At 42.1% G+C, this 20,608-nt stretch overlaps 1 protein-coding gene and 1 long non-coding RNA gene across 3 annotated transcripts in view; one reads left to right on the top strand and one right to left on the bottom strand.

Moving 5' to 3' along the window:
* The window catches only part of LOC130358684 (uncharacterized), a 125,667-nt gene extending 109,738 nt beyond the window's left edge, over nt 1-15,929 (top strand). For both annotated transcript variants that reach the window (XR_008889618.1, XR_008889617.1), the window contains exon 4: nt 14,430-15,929. This is a non-coding gene — a long non-coding RNA (uncharacterized LOC130358684). The remainder of the gene's footprint in view (nt 1-14,429) is intronic.
* CACNB3 (calcium voltage-gated channel auxiliary subunit beta 3) overlaps nt 1-18,962 on the bottom strand; it is a 223,442-nt gene extending 204,480 nt beyond the window's left edge. The window contains exon 1 of the mRNA XM_056562249.1: nt 18,844-18,962. Coding sequence (XP_056418224.1) covers nt 18,844-18,882 — 39 coding nt within the window. The 5' untranslated portion in view covers nt 18,883-18,962. The remainder of the gene's footprint in view (nt 1-18,843) is intronic.
* Nucleotides 18,963-20,608: the final 1,646 nt, after the last annotated feature.

Raw genomic sequence — 20,608 nt, 5'->3', positions numbered from 1 at the left:
TACTCCCCATCGCTGTCATATTCCAGAACTGCAACCTACCAGCAGTGGCCAGAAGTACAAGGTGTCCAGTGCTCAGATACATGGCCAAGGTAAGACACATAAGTTACATAAGTTGAGTCAAGACTTGACCAAGAAATATCTGAAGGTTTTATGGATTGATGAGATAAGATTGACTCTTGACAGTCCAAATAGATGGGCTTGTGGCTGGATCAGTCACAGAGCTCCATATTGACTCAATACCAGCAATATGGAGGTGGGGTATTGGTATGGGCTGGTATTGTCAAAAATTTGCTTTTTGGACCTTTTCAGATTAACGATAGACTCAAAATCAACTCCCAAACCTACTGCCACTTTTTAGAATATACTTTTTTCAAGTAGTGGTACAGGAAAAGTCTGCATCTTTCAAGAAGACCATGATCATATGCAGGACAATGCTCCATCACATGCATCGAAGTACTCCACTGCGTGGCTAGACAATGAAGGCCTTAAAGAGTACCTGTCATGATCTTGTAAAAAATTTTTATCCTCCCAGTTCACTACCCCCATTATGATAAACCTTTATTTTTCTTATTGTTTTAGTTGTCTGCCTTAATATTCCTCTGTATTTTCTGCTCAGTCTCAGTCATATTCACAGACTGGTAAGGGACATTCCCCAACAGGCGTGACATCATCTGAAACCATATAGGGGAGAACTTCCTCCCTCACTCTGCTACACACAGTGTGAGATGAGCTATGATTGGCTGAGGCTGCACCCCCTCTCAGCACTCCAGACTGCATTTCCTGATTTTGGACTTCTGCCAGGCCAGCAGGAGTCCAAAATCTGTGCAAAAGATAGGTGGAAATTTCCTCTGGACAAGTTGGGAGACACCTAGTGGCAGCTTTTTTAAACACAAATAAAACATAGAAAACGTAATTTTTTAAACAAAGTAAATTAGAAATATTTTTTATTTACCATAAGGAGTGCAATGGCAAAAATTTGCTTTAATGACAGTGCCCAATTGACCTAAACCCTAATGAGAACTTGTGGGACCTTCTTAAATGGGAGATTTACAGTAAAGAAAAACAGTAACCTTTCTGAACAGTGTCTGGGAGGCTGTGGTTGCTTCTGCAAAAAAAGTTCAATAGACTCCATAAATGGAAGCAAGAAGAAGGGTGGCTATATAGGTCACTGTTTTTTTTTCCACAAAAGGTTTATTTGTAAATTTGAGTTGTTTGTTTGTTAGTCACTTTTACAGATGAAAAAAACAAGTAAGATGGGAAAATTTTGTTTTCATTTAGTTGCATAATAATTCCGCACTCTCAACATTGCCCAATAATTGTTCACACGTAGATATTCTCAGAAGAAAACCAAAACCTCACTTATACTTTCTTTAACCTCTTCAGGACACAGGGCGTATGGATACGCCCTGCATTCCGAGTCCTTAAGGACCGAGGGCGTATCCATACGCCCGCTGGAAATCCGGTCCTCACCGCTAGCCGGTTGGGGACCGTAGCCGGATGCCTGCTGAAATCATTCAGCAGGCACCCTGGCACATCGACCAGGGGGGTCCTGAGACCCCCCCCATGTCGGCGATCGGAGAAAATCGCATGTCAATTCAGACATACGATTTTCTCCAATTCCGGGCTGATCGGGTCTCTGGTGACCCGATCACCCGGAAAATAGGGCTGATCGGAGTTGTCAGCAACAGCCCCGATCAGCCTAAAGTATAGGAGTGAAGTCGCAAAGCTGCGATCTACTCCTATCCCCTGCCATTACTCATGGCAACCCCCCGTTCTGCCCGCTCCCTGGATGTCGAGGTGCTCTGGAAAGAAGATGGAGGCCGTACCTGCAGGAGAAGATGCCTGGGGACCTGGGATCTTCGCTGGAGCCTGCAGGATCCTGATCAGGTAGGGAATCGACAGTGGGGGGGGGGGGGGGGAATTGAAAGTGAAAGTAAATCGATCTTTACTGTGGCAACCACTAGGGGGGCCAATCTGCAACTCCCAGCATGCCCAGAGAGCCAAAGGCTGTCTGGGCATGCTGGGAGTTGTAGTTTTGCAACATCTGGAGGGTCACAGTTTGGAGACCACTGTTACAGTGGTGCCCAAACAGTAGCCCTCCAGATGTTGCCAAACTACAACTCTCAGCATGCCTCGACTGCCCAGGCATGCTGGGAGTTGTAGTTCTGTAACATCTGTCCCTTCAGATTTAGCAATTTTCATGACATTTTTGAAAATTGCTGCTCTACTTTGAAGCCCTCTAATTTTTTCAAAAAGCAAAAGTATGTCCATTTTATGATGCCAACATAAAGTGGACATATTGTGTTTGTGAAGAAAAATAAAATTTATTTGGAATATCCATTTTCCTTACAATTAGAGAGCTTCAAAGTTAGAAAAATGCAAAATTTTCAAAATTTTCATGAAATTTTGGGATTTCTCACCAAAAAAGGATGCAATTAACACCGAAAATTTACCACCAAAATAAAGAAGAATATGTCACGAAAAAACAATCTCAGAATCAGAATATTCGGTAAAAGCGTTTTCGCGTTATTAATTTGTAAAGTGACGGTGGTCATAATTGCGAAAAAGGGCTCAGTCCTTAAGGTGAAAAAGGGCTGCGTCCTTAAGGGGTTAATATTTAGGATTTTAAGGAGCACTGTAGTTGTTCAATTGTAAAATTAATCCATAAAAATACATCTTAACTAATAATTGCAACACCGTGTAGTAACAGTAATGTATAAAGATAATTTTCAACAAAATACCATAATCACTTATGGGACAAGAAATGTACCCAAGCAAGGGGAAGGGGGTATACTTTATAAACTAAGTGGAAAAAATCAAAGGCTCCAGATGTCTGGATTGGTTACCATATCATGCAGGGAAACTTATCAAATGATAACATACGGTAGTCCAATCTACTGGCTTCACGTTATAGACCAGGAGGAACTGAGCAGATTTGTGGGAAAAGTTCTGGGTTAACTTGGCATTTATTTTTTTTATTTTTTCATTTTTTCATTTTTTTTTTTTAATATTAACATTTTATTAAAAGTACAAAGTTCAAGTAAAGTACAAAAACACCATCAATAAACAGGCATCGTAAGAAACGCGGTTGTCGATAGGGTACACACATATGATGCGTACCATCACTATATAAAGTCAGGTATTCAGTAACAAGACAGGATGTTGAATACATTAAAGTGAATAGTTAAAGACATGACAATTCAAACATCAACTAGTCAACTCAAGGTACATGGTCCGAGCTTCTATGTGATCAGGGTAGGTACAATCAACAGCAATGTAGTTGGTGTAAGCAACATATGGGAAGAAGAGGAGATGAGGACAGAAAGAAGGAGGAAGAAGAGACAGGAAAGGGTTCCAAAGGGACAGAGGGGAATGGGAACGAGGAAGACTACTCGGTTCGTAAGAAAGAGGTTGTTAGACTTACCCAGCGGGTCAGGAGGGCTTCAGAACAACATGGCAAAGCAATGAGGCATGGTGGCTTTTTGTGAAAAATGGGCTGTTTAGGTAGAGGGCGCACCGGAAACCGGGCGTGCTGTAGGGCTTGGGGGACATATGTTTCCGAGTGAAAGATGCATGGACGTAGAGTCCCTAGAGGATGTAAAATGAGTCCAGTATGTAGATAAGTGGGGGCAGGTCAGCCAAACATGAAGCATAGTGCCACCTACACCTCCACATCTCCAGCACGTATCTGGAAAATCGGGATAGAATTTGGCGAGTAAGGATGGCCCTCTGTACCATCTCGTTAGAACTTTATAGTTGATTTCTTGTGCTTTACAAGAGATGGAGGTGTGGTGGCACCGATTCAGAGCCCTGGTCCAGTCCTCCCCCCTGAACTGATGTCCTATTTCTTTTTCCCAGCCTAACCGGAATGGGAGCGGATCGGTTGTAAATTTATGTATGAGGAGAGAGCAAAGGACACTGATTTTATGGTTGATTTTATGCGAGGAAACACAGAGGTTTTCAAAGTTGGTGAGTGGACGATGAAGTGTTAGACAGGTAAAAGTGACTGAGTTGTGCGTATTGAAAGAGTAAGTAGGTAGTCACCTCGGTCTCCTGTAAGAGATCAGGTAGGCTCTTCAACGATGTCTGAGATATTAATTTGGAAAAACAAGTGCCATCTCCCCTTTGGAAGGTGAGGAAGGGGCTCGTGAACTTGGCATTTATTTATGTAATCCTCTGCTCTTCCTAATTAGTCATGTAGGCGGTCCTACTCTGATTGACAGCTGAGTATAAATATGTATATAGAGAGAGCTTTTATATACTTTATTACTTTGCAAAGGTTTATATGTATCAATGAGAAAGTATCATAGAACCATCCCAAAAAAATCTATACAGTCATGACCGTAAATGTTGGCAACCCTGAAATGTTTCAAGAAAATGAAGTATTTGTCACATAAATGGATTGTAGTAACACATGTTTTGCTATACATGTTTATTACCTTTGTGTGTATTGGAACTAAACAAAAAAATGGAACTAAACAAAAATAATGTCACACCAAACTCCAAAAATGGGCACCCTTAAAGGGGTACTCCGGTGCTTAGACATTTTATCCCCTATCCAAAGGATAGGGGATAAGATGCCTGATCGCGGGAGTCCCGCCGCTGGGGACCCCCGTGATCGTGCACGCGGAACCCTGTTTGTAATCAGTCCCCGGATCGTGTTCACTCCGGGACTGATTACCGGCGACTACAGGGCGGGCGGCGTGTGACGTCACGCCTCCGCCCCCGTGTGACTTCACGCTCCGCCCCTCAATGCAAGCCTACGGGATTGGTTGCACACCCTTTGTAAAAAATAACTGAAATCAGTCACTTCCTATAACCATCAATAAGCTTCTTACACCTCTCAGCCGGAATGTTGGACCACTCTTCCTTTGCTCCAGGTCTCTTATTGGAAGGGCACCTTTTCCCAACAGCAATTTTAAGATCTCTCCACAGGTGTTCAATGGTATTTAGATCTGGACTAATTGCTGGCCACTTCAGAACTCTCCAGTGCTTTGTTGCCATTCATTTCGGAGTGCTTTTTGATGTATGTTTAGGGTCATTGTCCTGCTGGAAGACCCAAGATCTCGGACGCAAACCCAGCTTTCTGAGACTGGGCTGTACAGTGTGACCCAAAATTCGTTGGTTTCATAATGCTATCATAATTCCTTGCACACATTCAAGGCACCCAGTGCCAGAGGCAGCAAAACAACCCCAAAACATGATTGAACCTCCACCATATTTCACTGTAGGTACTGTGTTCTTTTCTTTGTAATCCTCATTCCTTTTTCGGTAAACAGTAGAATGATGTGCTTTACCAAAAAGCTCTATCTTGGTCTCATCTGTCCACAAAACATTTTCCCAGAAGGATTTTGGCTTACTCAAGTTCATTATGGCAAAATGTAGTCTTGCTTTTTTATGTCTCTGTGTCAGCAGTGGGGTCCTCCTGGGTCTCCTGCCATAGCGTTTCATTTCATTTAAATGTCGACGGACAGCTTGAATATCTTTGGAACTTGTTTGGGGCTGCTTATCCACCATCCGGACTATCCTGCGTTAACACCTTTCATCATTTTTCTCTTCCGTCCACGCCCAGGGAGATTAGCTACAGTGCCATGAGTTGCAAACTTCTTGATAATGTTGCGCACTGTGGACAAAGGCAAATCTGGATCTCTGAAGATGGACTTGTAACCTTGATATTTTTCCACAATTTTGGTTCTCAAGTCCTCAGACAGTTCTCTTCTCCTCTTTCTGTTGTCCATGCTTAGTGTGGTACACACAGACAAACAATGCAAATACTAAGTGAAATTCTCTCCTTTTTACCTGCTATCAGGTGTGATTTTTATATTGCCCACACCTGTTACTTTCCCCAGGTGAGTTTAAAGGAGCATCACAAGCTTGAAACAATTTTATTCATGCACAATTTTGAAAGGGTGCCAATCATTTTGTCCAGCCCATTTTGGTGTGACATTATGTCAAATTAGCTTTTTTCCCTCCCTTTTTTGGTTTAGTTCCAATAAACACAAAGGGAATAAACATGTGTATAGCAAAGCATGTGTTACTGCAATCCTTTTCTGTGAGAAATACTTAATTTTCTTGAAAAATTTCAGTGGTGCCAACATTTACGGCCATGTCTGTGAATCAATTTGCTCAGCTCCTCCTGGTCTATAACATGCTTTCAGCAGATTGGCCTACATTTTTCATGTGACACATTCTTTAAGGAAGATGAAAGTGTAGCTATTGTCAGATCGCCGCGGTCCCGCTGCTGGGGACCCCCGGGATTGCCGCTGCGGCACCCTGCTGTCATTACTGCACAGAGCGAGTTCGCTCTGCACGTAATGACGGGTAGTACAGGGGCCGGAGCATTGTTACGTCACGGCCCTGCCCCTCGTGACGTCACAGCCCGCCCCCCTCAATACGAGTCTGTGGACATAGACTTGTATTAAGGGGGCAGGCCGTGATGTCACGAGGGGCGGAGCCATGACGTCACGTTGCTCCGTCCCCTGTATCGCCCGTCATTACGCACAGAGCGAACTCGCTCTGTGCAGTAATGACAGCGGGGTGCCGCAGCGGCGATCTCGAGGGTCCCCAGCAGCGGGACCGCGGCGATCTGACATCTTATCCCCTATCCTTTGGATAGGGGATAAGATGTCTAGGGGCGGAGTACCCCTTTAAGAGGCCTTATACTGTATACCTTCCCAGTACTGAAGGGCAGGAAGGTTAACTCTTCCCAAACCAGTGAGAATAAACACAGAAACTGTTCAGACATAAACATAATGTGGGAACAGGACCCAAAGCAGAAACATGCAAAATACAGATAAACTGACATTACAGGTGTGTTACAGCTCACTACACATGGTATTTTGGTCAGTATTTTGGTAAGTCTTTTTAGCCAAAACTTGAAGTATGTCTAAAACACAGAAAAAGGTGAAAATCTTTTCATTATAGTGTTTTTCTCTCAGTTGTGGTTTTGACAAAAAAATACTGACCAAAATACTATGTGTGACCCAAGCATTATGGTTAACTCTAAGGAGTATGAGGTGTAATAAAAATGATGTAGCCCTTTTTTTTATCAAAGCACCTGCACTTTTCATTTCTTTCTGATTTATCCAATGCACCTAGAATACAAAATGAACCCTCTTTGCAAGTACACTCGAATAAACATCTCATACCAAGTTTTTCTTGCCCAATTTTGCATCCCTCCCCAGCGAGCCCCCTGAGGAAGGACATGAAATGAGCAACGGGATGAGGTGACATGCCAGTACATCAACAGGGGTATGTTCCTTTACTTTCTAGCCATGCACTCATTATAGTTATGGTACAGTATTATAGCATGGATTTTCTCCACAAAGTGATATCATAGCCCAAGGATAATGTTAGTGAAGTTAGAACAAGGGAGTTATAATTATTATAATAATTCCACAATTCAGGAATAATGTACAAAGATCTGTCACAGCATAATAATCATGTAATAGGCTAAGCCGCAGTATAGTTACAATGCACACGGCAGAAGTGAGACAAAAAACATGGGGTTGGAGTGATCCCCATTAAGTTTTCCACAACTCTTTTATCATCATCCTCATTCCTCACAAAAATAAAAATCCGTCATAGAATCATAGCTGCTCATGGCCTGTATATGTGGTTGTAAATGTCTAACTATGCAGTATCTGACAGGTGGGATGAGTTTCTTGGGACTCTCTTTGGGACATTCATATACACTAATTTCTAAGTTTTAGAGAAAATGTTGCAGTACACAGAACATCCAACAAGTGCCAAGCTTTGTGTAAAAATTCTGTGTTGCTGATAGAAGTCAGCCTGGTGAATATTGACAGGAGGTTGACAATAATGGAATTAACTATTGTGGGCAGAAAGCATTTTTGAATATGGGGGACACATCAAACACTAGAATAGAGAAATGACAACATAGTTCCATCTGACACAGCACTGTAATTGTAATATCCAGCACAATAACATCATTTATCCCACATTGGGCACAATGTAAAAACAAATCCCCAAATAAAATAATGGAATCGTACCTTCTCATCCCTCCTTCCAAAAATAAATCCAATTTAATCAAGTCAAAAATTGGGAGATTAAGACTGTTGCTCAGTTGAGTAAACATGGGAAGGATTATAGAGGCAGCCCGCAGCTGCTAACATGGTTCTGAATTATTCAGATTAGCCTTTTTTGTGCTGTTAACTATTATACGCTGAAGATTGAAGACAATGTTGTGAGGGCTGTCTGGAAGCTTATCAGCCCAGGTGCAAAATGTAAACTGACGTGTTTTATAAGACAAGCAAATCTTCAGTAGCATTATTGGGTGCTGATGTTCTTCATGCACAGCAGTGGATCCAACAGTGGGTGAGGCTCAGGAAAAAATCCCATCTCAAAAGCAGCAGATAATTTATGGCACAGATTTAGGGGTGACTTTTATGCTGTCCCCCGGGGAAGGACATAAAATGTTCAGTGAGGTGAAATACCAGTACATAGATTTGGGTGTGTTCTCTAACTATCTAATCTTCTCTTGCCTAATTTTTCATCCTTCATCAGGGCGGAAGTGACACACCAGAACATGTATGTTCTGATGCCTCACATATGTTACGCCGAGCGCTCCGGGTCCCTGCTCCTCCCCGGAGCGCTCGCGGCGTTCCTCTCTCTGCAGCGCCCCGGTCAGACCCGCTGACCGGGAGCGCTGCACTGACACTGCCGGCGGGGATGCGATTCGCATAGCGGGACGCGCCTGCTCGCGAATCGCATCCCAAGTCACTCACCTGTCCCGGTCCCCGGCTGTCACATCCTGGCGCTCGCGGCTCTGCTCCTTAGGGCGCGTGCGCGCCAGCTCTCTGAGATTTAAAGGGCCAGTGCACCAATGATTGGTGCCTGGCCCAATCAGTCTAATTAGCTTCCCCCTGTGCACTTCCCTATATAACCTCACTTCCCCTTCCCTGCTTTGCCAGATCTTGTTGCCCTTGTGCCTAGAGAAAGCGTTTACTGTGTTTGCCATTACTGTGTTCCTGACCTCTTGCTATCTCCATTGACTACGAACCTTGCCGCCTGCCCCGACCTTCTGCTACATCTGACCTTGCCTCTGTCTAGTCCTTCTGTCCCATGCCTTCTCAGCAGTCAGCGAGGTTGAGCCTGTTTGCTACCGCCGCAGCAAGACCATCCCGCTTTGCGGCGGGCTCTGGTGAATACCAGTAGCAACCTAGAACCGGTCCACCGACACGGTCCACGCCAATCCCTCGCTGACACAGAGGATCCACATCCAGCCTGCCGAATCCTAACAACATATAGTACATGTTTTTAAATATTGTGTAAGTAAAGGATAATATTTTATTTTAGAGGTTCTTCTGGACTGAAAAAGCGACCTGTGAGCCGGAAAAAGTGTTGCATGTTGGTCCATTAAAGTTTTTGTATGTATCTTTATCCTGGTTTGATCCATTCGGCGTCTGTCTTCACATTGAGCAGAATTCCCTTTAACTAAATGTGAGCAAAACGTTCCCAGAAAAAAACAAATGATGGAACTTTAAATGCAATAAAACTAACACCAGATCTATAAATACCAAGCAAAAGTTTCTCCCACAGTATTACACCAGGCTGCATTGTCATAATGGGTCTATGGCACTTCTATGCAGTTCAACGATCACCAGATTATGAAATTATTAGAACTTGTTGGCCAGTGTCTATCTCTTTAAAGAAGTACTCCGGTATTGAAAAACGTATCCCCTATCGCTGGGACCCCTGCGATCTACTTAACGGGGCCCCGGCAGTCCAAGGGAAGGGGGAGTGTCGACCACTGCACGAAGTGGTGGCTGACAAGCCCCCTCAATACAATCGGCAATCTCCGGCTCTGCCATTGCGCTGTATTGAGGGGGCATGTTGGCCGCCAATTCGTGCGGTGTCGACACACTATCTGGCCGGAGAGCCAGGGCCCCTAATGGGAGATTACAGGGGGTCCCAGTTATCGGACCCCCCCCCCGCAATCTGAAACTTATCCCCTATCCTTAGCATAGGGGATAGGTTTTTCAATACTGGAGTACTCCTTTAACTGGTGTTCCATTGAAGGTTGTGGCAACAGTTTTTTTCTATCCATAATGCCAACCATATAACTGGAAAGTAACTATAGCATTCCTAGTTACCATTAGAAACCCCCAAATAATTGTCGTACATAGAAAACAGTAAAAATGTAATACAGATCTTGTCTATCTACCAAGCGTAGAAAAATACATTTTCTTTTTCAGCTTGTTTGGGACTTGTGGTTTTGTATGTGTTTGTTTCTCTCCTGTTATTTTGCCATTAGACTGTGTGCACTGAACACTCCATTACCGTGTCCCCTGGGCTGCTGAACCTGAATTTACTGTCCACTTAACACACGTAATGACCTAATGATATTTTCTTAATGTATGAATTAAGTTGGTGCATATAGAATCTGAAATGAATATTTATATCAAAAGACATCTGGTATAAGATCTATTTTCAACTTACAAACTGCAGCCGTCTGCTAAAGAGACAGGATTCCGCTGCTCCCCGTAAATCAATCAGAATTAAAAATTAATATTCTCTTTAATGCATCCAATACCACGAGTAAAGAATATCCCTTGTGCTGCCAGACCTGCAGGAGTTTGTACACAGAAATGTTTATGACACCTAAAAGCTTTCTTGACTGTAGAATCCCTGGATAATACACTCCATTTGCACCAGTTCCCAGCAAAGGTCAGTTCTGAGAATGATGTCATTGTGTCAGATTTAGGTTAGATTACACAGAGCGGCATTGACATGATCACAGCGGAACAGATTGTTCACTGTAAGAGCAGACACAGTCTGTAGTTCTGCCATGTAACAATGCTAATAATAAATACACCCAATGCCACCATGCATGTAGCTGAAAACCATATATTATATACCTTATTTTTCGTCCTATAGGACGCACCGGCGTATAAGACGCACCCAATTTTTAGGGGCAAAATCTAAAAAAATAAAGATTTTGAACCCAATAGTGGTCTTCAACCTGCGGACCTCCAGATGTTGCAAAACTACAACTCCCAGCATGCCCGGACAGCCGTTGGCTGTCCGGGCATGCTGGGAGTTGTAGTTTTGCAACATCTGGAGGGCCGCAGATTGAAGACCACTGCATAGGAGGTAATACTCACGTGTCCCCGCCGCTCCGGACCCGTCACCGCTGCCCTGGATGTCGCTCCATCGCTGTCGCTGTGTCCCCGTCGCTCCGGAACGTCTCTGCTGCCGGCCGGGTTTCCTCGCTCTCCGTCGCCGCCATCACGTCGTTACGCACGTACGTGACGACGTGATGACGAGGAAGGAGAGCGCCGGCATACAGGGGATCCCTGAACGGAGAAGACACCGAGCAGGCAGGTAAGGTCCCCCCCGGAGTCCTGTAAGCACTAACCCGGCTATTCAGTCGAGCTGTTCGGGACCGCCGCGGTGAAATCGCGGCGGTCCCGAACAGCCCGACTGAACAGCCGGGTTAATGTCACTTTCCCTTCAGACGCGGCGGTCAGCTTTGATCGCCTCGTCTGAAGGGTTAATACAGGGCATCACCGCGATCGGTGATGTCCTGTATTAGCCGTGGGTCCCGGCCGTTGATGGCCGCAGGGACCACCGCGATAGGGGTGTATTCGCCGTATAAGACGCACCGACTTTTTCCCCCCAGTTTTGGGGAAGAAAAAGTGCATCTTATACGGCGAAAAATACGGTAACTAAAATTGTTTCATGGATGCATCAATATTGGAATTGATTAACAAAACATGATCCCAATATTGGTCCTAACCTGACACCAGGCGGCTGTAGTTATAGGACACATTATTGCTATGGTACTTGAATAAATAGGGCCAAAATATGGTGCAGAACCATCCAATTTAGCAAATCGGCAAACCCATATGCTAGGCTTCCTTTCAGTTAAGGGATCTTTGCTCCCATCCCTGCTCTTTAGGGAAGAGATTGATCTAAAATTAGCCAAAAGGTTTGGCAACTGAGTTCCCCAGATTGTGATAAAGGTGCTGGCTATCCTGCTTCCTAAAGAATGTGTTTAGTAGTTGAACATAGGAAGAAATGAGACATGTAAAGATGGCTCCATAAGAAGTAATACAGTTCACCTACGTTACAGCTCCAGTGTCCTTATAATAGATCATGGTTATGTAATCATTTATCTAGACGTCAGTGCCCTTGCATTATGATGGCTGCTCCCACGCTGTTTCTAAACTTTCTTGTATAATTAAAAATAGAAACAATGCGAATTCCTTCAATTGCTCGTAGCACCTAGAAGTGAATAACCTTCCTCTTCAATAAGCAGTAACAAACAGGAAATGTACATGGTAGAGTAAGTGAAAGGATTCTCAATAATGCCTTCTGTGCCCCTCTTTTCTCTTTTCCCCTGAAAAACCTCTGCTTTATATTATAGATGCTTATTTGATTTTAAAACTAAAAATGTTTTATTAATGTTCTTAGCTTGGTCCTGGTTATTTTAATGAAAACTAACATCTCACATCTGGCATTCTTGGTATTTCCAGACCACATCCTGCTTGTGTAGCGCCATAACCTATATTTCCTGAACTGGGTCTAGGATAACTCATATCACTTCAACTTTTTAAGCTCTAAGAATGTGATCCATCTGGCACAGAGTGCCCTAGAGATCTGATCACTGTACTTCATATCTTTTTATCCAACACCAAACGTTAACATGACATGCTACAACTTCTCAACTCTTCTCCTATGTCCCGGTTAAGAATCAATGGAGGTTTATACACCAGGGGGATGCAGCAGGGGTGTCTTTTTTTATTTTTTTTTACCCTACTTTTGCCTTGACCATTGAGCCTTTGGCTTTCCTGCTGTGTTCTCACTCTGGGGTGGTTGGCTTCAAATGGGTTGACAGGGAAAAATTGGCGTTATAAAGTGACAATCTTTTGTTGCATCTCAATGATGCCTCTACTTCTCTCCTTACTGCTGTGTGCCTCATAGACGAATTTGGCCCTTATTCTGGTCTGGGTATCAATTAGGAAAGGTCCACAAGATTCCCCAGCTACACACCAGCTAGATCCAGCTATTCCTCTTAAATGTTCTTCCTCCTTTAAACATCTTGAAATCATGGTCTTCTCAGACATCTTGCAATCTGAGAAATTAAATCTTTCTCTCCACTAATACTCCCCTTTCAAACTAATCTGGCTATTCGGTGTAAAATTCCCTTATTGTTAGTCAGGAAAGCACACCTTGCAAATATGATATTGATGCCCCAATTATTATATGCTTTACACAACTTAGCTGCATGGGTTCACAAGGTCCATGCTCTCTTTTGGGATCTTATTTGGGGCCCGAACCACTCTTGCATTAAACTGGAGTCTTTACATAGGCCAAATATGATAGGGATCTAGCAGTCCCAAATGCAGTGGTGTATTTTCTCACTGCTCAGTTGCAGCATTTAAAGGGGTGGAAATTGGCTAATATTATGGACCCTAACAAAGCCCTTCTTTGTAAGTAACCTAAGGTCTCCCCTTTGCTTGAGGCTTTGGATGCTAAGAAATTGCTTCTCTATTATAAGAAATTTTGGCTGTCCTCCATAAGCTGTGGTGGAAAGTCTTAGACTTATAAGGCATGAAGGGCTATGCTCCTCACACCTCTATATGGGATACCCTATGCCTGGGAGAGTTATTTTTTAGATAGCTTTTCTAGAGAGATGCAGGATTCTAGAAGGTAGCTCAGCTGAATACCAGTAGGCAGTAGAAATGTTTTGATCAACTTCAATTTTAATTTAAAGAGCCACTGCCATTAAAATAATTGATAACAGGATTTTTGTAAAATAAATATATAGTTATTAAAAAGAGTAAATTTAATCTTAAAACCTTTTATAATTAACACCACTAGGCATCATCTATCTATCCATACCAATGACTCTTTATTTTACAGCACTTTGGATACCAGCCATAAAACAACCCGGTATCAAGTATTCAAGATCTTTGCTGTGCAGGCTCACTCTGACAAACTGCTCTTCAGTGTGATTAGCTGAGGCTGCGCACACCTATACTCATCTATATTCACTGCTCTCTAACCATGTGACCTGCTCAGGTCTGCCGGAAGCTCAGAGCAGCAGCTTAAGAAACATGAAAGCACAGTGCTCAGCTGAGTACCGTATCTAAGCATAATATGTGTGATATTGCCTGTAGCTTAGTACAGTATGTGTAATACTGCAAGCTCTCACAAGCTGTGTTTGTAAAACACTGTGTTAGAACAGCTGCTCTGCCATTCAGGAGTCTGAGAAAGGTGTACGACTCCTGAAAATGTATGCATAAAAGACCTGCTGTATTTCTATCACTAAACATTTGCACTAATTTAGCAATATCTACTTTTATTTTTACACATTTACCCTGTTATAAACTCACCATAGTGTCTTAGGTATACAACAACAACAAACTCCAATAATCCTCCTCTCTGTGTTACATGTACAGCATAAAAACAGAGACAAAAGGGTTAAAGAGTAGCCTGCAGTGATTGGATGAAGAGACCCTGCACCGCCCAGGAGACTCATGGAGGACGATGAATCATGCAGAGTGAGAACACGCCCCCTCAACAAGGGAAGATGAAAACCAAATGATCAAGAGATATAGGGTATTTGTGAAAGAAATATAGGTGCTAGACACATAAATATCATATGTAAATGATTAAGTACTGATTACATTTTTTTTTCTCTTTGTGGGATATGACAGTGTGTTGTCCCAGTACAGGACATGGTCCTGCACTACACTTAGACCTTGACATGTTGACCTGGGGGCTCTTCTGCAGTGTCTCCCCTGCTGTTATTATATTGTTATTTAATGTAATAGGGTTATAGTCAGTATGTCAATGTATAGTCAGTATATAGGACCTTTGGAGGATTCCAGTAAATGTCTAAAGGACCTGTGAAATGTCACATGTTACGTTTATGTTATCACGTTACTCAGAGGGCACCAGGTTAACACATGACCAGCAGCTTGACCAATGGGCTTCTAGTACAGCCCCTCTTTATAAGGAAGGGAGGTGCTGCAATCTTGCTTTTACATCATCACTATTGCTGAGGAACAATGGAGACAAGATGTCTCAGTGCTAGAGTCTAGCTACTTGGAAGGCCTCAAATCTGCAGTCACTCCAGTAAGTCAAGTCTATGTCTGCTGTCACTATCTACAGTCTAGTCAAGCCTCAAGTCAATTATCTAAGGTCTATTACAAGTATAATTGGTCCCAGCAAGCTGCAAGGTCCATTTGTGTTCCTGGCCACCTCTCTGGGATTCTGGCCTAGCTGTGAAGATAATAACACCTATCTGGCCTCAGTAAAGCCTCTGTTAAACCATAATCTGGTTGTGGACTCTCATTTTCACTGCCTAGCTATTGGAATAGCGGAGATACCGTTTGGGTGGTTCCGGTACCCAAAAACCTCTCTGGCGTCATGAACATTAGGGGTTAATAACACCTTCCCTTTGAAGTTAATACCATCTGCCCCACCCACCTACACCGCTACACCCTGTGGTCCCGCCATCACCGTGGGTCACCACAACAGGTACGCTTTAAATTCAGACAAAGTGCATCCTGCTGCCACCTCTGTCTATGTCCGGAATTGTCCAGAGCAGGAGAGGTTTGCTTCTGTCCTGGAATGTTCCTGACATAGACAGAGGTGGCAGCTGGGAGCGTCATATTGGGTTGGAAAAAATACTAGTCATAAAACAACTGATAAGTACTAGAAGGCTTGAGAAGTTATACTGGTGTATAACTTTTTGGCACCAGTTAATAAAAACATTTTTTTTTCAATGCAATTCCCCATTAATTCAACAGCATCTGAGGTCCATATGGCCAATTGTCATATACCTTGACTAGCCTGAACAGAATTAAGATACCCTTTTGGGCCATACGCATTTATTGTAATGTATCTCAAATGGACATGTGTCCAATTCTTCTGATATTTGATATGTGTTTGGCTGTCCTAGAAGTGAATATTTTCAAGGTATAAATAAATGTTATATTTGAGATTTTCTCTGGAATTCCCCTTTAAGTGCATTAGCTTCTTCCATCGGTTGTAGGTTTCTGTTTTGTTATCAACTACCCTACATATCAGGAAGTGCACAGTCCTATAGTACCATGGGAGAGGTACTTGCCAATAGAATGATGACTGTATGTTTGTAGCAACACAGCTTGTGGTCCATTACTATCACATTGTATGGAGTTTATCTATACAACACATTTCTTACATGTAGTATTTTATCGATGAGCCATTACCCTGCCTGGTTCCAGTAAGGCTTGATTGATTGCTAGCTATGTCTGATGCACTTTTACTCCATGTTAGTAAATCAGCATACAGTGTATACTGCCATGCTATTATTACTCTACTTGTGCCTCATTTCTTGGAAAACAGTTTGATACTCAGGGGCACATTACTGTGGAAGGTGGACAGAAATACCATTGGAAAACAGACAAATAACAATCAATATGCCATTAGAAATGGATCAAGTTACTTTGGATGTGCTCCTAAGTAAAACGATAAAAATACCAAAGGAGCTTTCTTGGCTTATAGAATAATGTTAATACACAGCAAATAAATTCAGCCAAATAATCTTTTTATACCCATCATATTATAAACTAATGGATCCACTTCTCTCCCTGCTAAATGATACATTAGAATATTTCACAGGTATGCGCACGGACTGGCATGGGCACCGCCAAAGACACAGAATGGAAGGAATTGGAATGTCCAGCACCAAATGAATCCAACGGAGCACTTTTATGATTAAAAACCTCAGTACATGAAAATAGTAGGCACAGGTGATGCGTTTCGGCTCTTAGAATGAGCCTTAGTTGACTAAGGCTCATTCTAAGTCCCGAAACGCGTCACCTGTGCCTTCTATTTCCATGTACTGAGGTTTTTAATCAATAAAGTGCTCCGTTGGATTCAATTGGCGCTGGACATTCCAATTTCTTCCATTAGAATATATTACCTGCATTGTATGCCATCCTTTTTATGACTATACTATATGTCTTCTGTTTTGATTAAAATATATACAGTAATACCTCTTTGAGAAGGCCACCAAAAATTGCATTAAAAAGTGGTCTTCTGTGGAGATGATCTTGGGGATGTGGCTATGGGGGTTGTCTTCTGGAGAGGTTTTACTGTACGTAGATATTATTTATAAATGCTTGAAATCTTAGTGGCAAACTTTTAAATATGACTTTTCCTATTTATGTATGACCCATTGTGCCAATATACTGGATAGAAAATAGAATGTATGCCATACCAATTTTGTCTATTATGCACAATGCTGTTCTATGATGTGACATGGGTAGACTGCAAATGTACAAAATTCCATATATTTGGAGGCCATTTTCACGATGCCTTAAAACAACAAATAACAACAACCTCATAATATAGGAACAGTATTGGCTATTGATAATTAGTAAATTATTTGACAATATACTTTAAGGAAACTCCCATTTTTTCAATAGAATAAGATTTCCCGTTAATGCAGCCTGTGTTCTGTCAAGGGACTGCGTACACAGGCTGTGGTAAGACAGCAGGTGTCTGCTGACAGGTAGGAAGGGCATGCACAAGCTATAGGAAATCCCTAGCAGCCCTCTAGGTCTGTGTTTTCCAACCAGGGTGCCTCCAGCTGTTGCAAAACTACAACTCCCAGCATGCCTGGACAGCCAAAAGCTGTCCGGGCATGCTGGGAGTTGTAGTTTTGCAACAGCTGGAGGCACCCTGGTATGGAAACACTGTTCTAGGTTAATATCAGACCCTTCTATGACATCATTGTTATTTCTATCTTCCCGTGCATCCTTGATGACAAAAAAAATCTGCTTTCAAACTTAATATTTGACCACATTGCAAAGTGTTACATATGGCTATAACAGTTGGTTTATGGTTATGGTTTAAATTGGTACACAAGCAGTTAACATAGTAGAATACAGCTATAAAATAGAAAAAAATGGGCAAGTGAATAAAAAAAAAACATATCACAATACGTAAATCATCAAATAGGTTAAGAAGAAGAGAAGAAAAGTTAAAGTTGTATGAATGTACAATTGCATATTTCTTCACATATCCCATGACTTTATCCAACATTGCGTATCCATGCCTGAATGCCTACAGCCCTTGTATTATAAATAGGTGAACATATGGATATATTGCATAATATTGAATATGCAGTTCAACCTTTTCTATTCTACATTACGTTACAAAGATACAAAGCTAAATTCAGACTTCCCATGGTCCACCTAATGCGTCAGCAAACCCCATTCATAGTTACATAGTTCATAAGGTTGAAAAAAGACCAGAGTCAATTGAGTTCAACCTTTAACCCTAATGAGTCCCTACTGAGTCCCTACTGAGTTGTATTATAAATAGGTGAACCTACGGATATATTGCTTAACATTGAAAATGTACTTCAACCTTTTCTATTCTGAATTACGTTACGAAGAAACAAAGCTAAATTCAGACTTCCTATGGTTCAACCATAGTTACATAGTTCGTAAGGTTGAAAAAAGACCAGAGTCAATCAAGTTCAACCTATAACCCTTAAGGAGTCCCTACTGAGTTGTATTATAAATAGGTGAACATACGGGTATATTGCATAACATTGAATATGTACTTCAACCTTTCCTATTCTGTATTATGTTACAAAAATATAAAGCTAAATTCAGACTTCCCATGGTTCTAATGCTTCAGCAAACCCCATTCATAGTAACATAGTTCATAAGGTTGAAAAAAGACCAGTCAATCAAGTTCAACCTATAACCCTAATGACTCCCTACTGAGTTGTATTATAAATAGGCGAACATACGGATATATTGCATAATCTGAGCAGTGATAAACAATCCCCCAGATCCCTATAAGCTTTACCTCGTTCAGCAGGAACACACTGGAATTGGAAAGCGACATGCAAGTGGGATGCTTCCTTGCAGGAGGAGAGCAGATCGGGAGCACTTGGCTGCCACTGCTCTCAGATCATAGCACGTCAAGCTTCTGGAAGCTCAGCCCACAGCATTTTGGTCTTACAGGACTTTAGAGAAGACCTGCCCACATGATATGAGCATCATCGTCACCATACTGCCTTCACACTATGATGTTTAATAGATGGCACAGGGAAAATCCCTAACTGCAAATGTCTCTAAACTGCACAGACATTCTTCTTTTTCAGACATTTCAAAGTCATATTGTGAAATGCCCTTGTACAGCGGAGAGCTGGGGGGAATGTGGAGGTAAGGCTGCTTTCACACTATGAAAAGTACCCGTTATATAACGCCCGTTATAAAATAGCGCGCGATCCCAAGGTTAAACCACCATTAGAAAATCCGTAACGTACGATAGAAAACCCCATTATAGTCTATGGGATTTTTCTAATAGCCGTTTTAACCTGTTATCGCCCGTTATTCATAACAGGCATTATTTTGTGACGGGCGATTGAACGGAAGAAATAGTGCATGCACTATTTCTCCCGTTACTATCTCCCGTCATAAAATAACTTCCGTTATGAATAAAGGGTTAAAATGGCCATTAGAAAAATCCCATAGACTATAATGGGGTTTTCTAACGTACGTTAGGGATTTTCTAATGGCGGTTTAACCCCCGATCACCCGCTATTTTATAACTGGCGTTATATAACGGGTACTTTTCATAGTGTGAAAGCAGCCTAACTGAAATGTCGGATTTCCGCTGAGTTGTAGAAGAAGATGAGGTAAAGTAGAGTTTTCCCTGGAATAGATGCAGTTTGGGAGTAAAGGAATTTCTGAAGCAGGAGGAGAATCTTAACTGCAAATAAGGAGAAATATCCGAAGTCATAGGGGGAGATTTATCAAAACCTGTCCAGAGGAAAAGTTGCTGAGTTGCCCATAGTAACCAATCAGATCACTTCTTTCATTTTTGACAAGGCCTCTGCAAAATGAAAGAAGCGATCTGATTGGTTGCTATGGGCAACTTAGCAACTTTTCCTCAGGACGGGTTTTGATAAATTTCCACCATAAACTTCACCTTTTGGAAATTTGTCCATTATAAGACACTGTTCCTGTGTCTATTTAACAAACATATCATTTGGGTACCCTGGCAAGAGGGGTACTTCTGCCGCTTAGGGGTTTATGAAGTACAGACTTTCCAGCTGGTACAGGTACCTTCTAATTTCCAGCATTAAACTGAGAAGCAAATGCATAACTCCACAAGCAATGAATCACTGGAAAAGACCCACAATTCCATTGTGGAGATAAAAGAGAACATTGCGTTTTGAAGGATCTACCTTGTTAGTCAGGTTCATACAAAGAGATCCCGAAAATCAGCAGTGATTCAGCTTAAGAATGTCAGATTACATTATAACAAAAGAGTACAATGATATAATGATTCAGTATTAGAGTTGAGACAACTTTTAAAAAATTTGGTTTGATGTGCTCGCCAAACTTCCCCCAGAAAATATAACACGTGTAAAAAGAAACCTGTATAATGCTACTAGGATTCAAGTAGTTTTAGGGTCTATTCACACGTACAGTATTCTGTGCAGATTTGATGCACAGATTTGATGCGCAGGATTTACTGCTGCAGATTTCAATGTAAACTAACTCAATACAGTTTCAAATCCTGCGCATCAAATCTGCACAGAATACTGTACCTGTGAATAGTT

The sequence above is a fragment of the Hyla sarda genome, chromosome 2 (genome assembly GCF_029499605.1).
Source record: "Hyla sarda isolate aHylSar1 chromosome 2, aHylSar1.hap1, whole genome shotgun sequence".
Taxonomy (NCBI): Eukaryota; Metazoa; Chordata; class Amphibia; order Anura; family Hylidae; genus Hyla; species Hyla sarda.
This window is presented reverse-complemented; position numbering and strand designations above follow the sequence as displayed.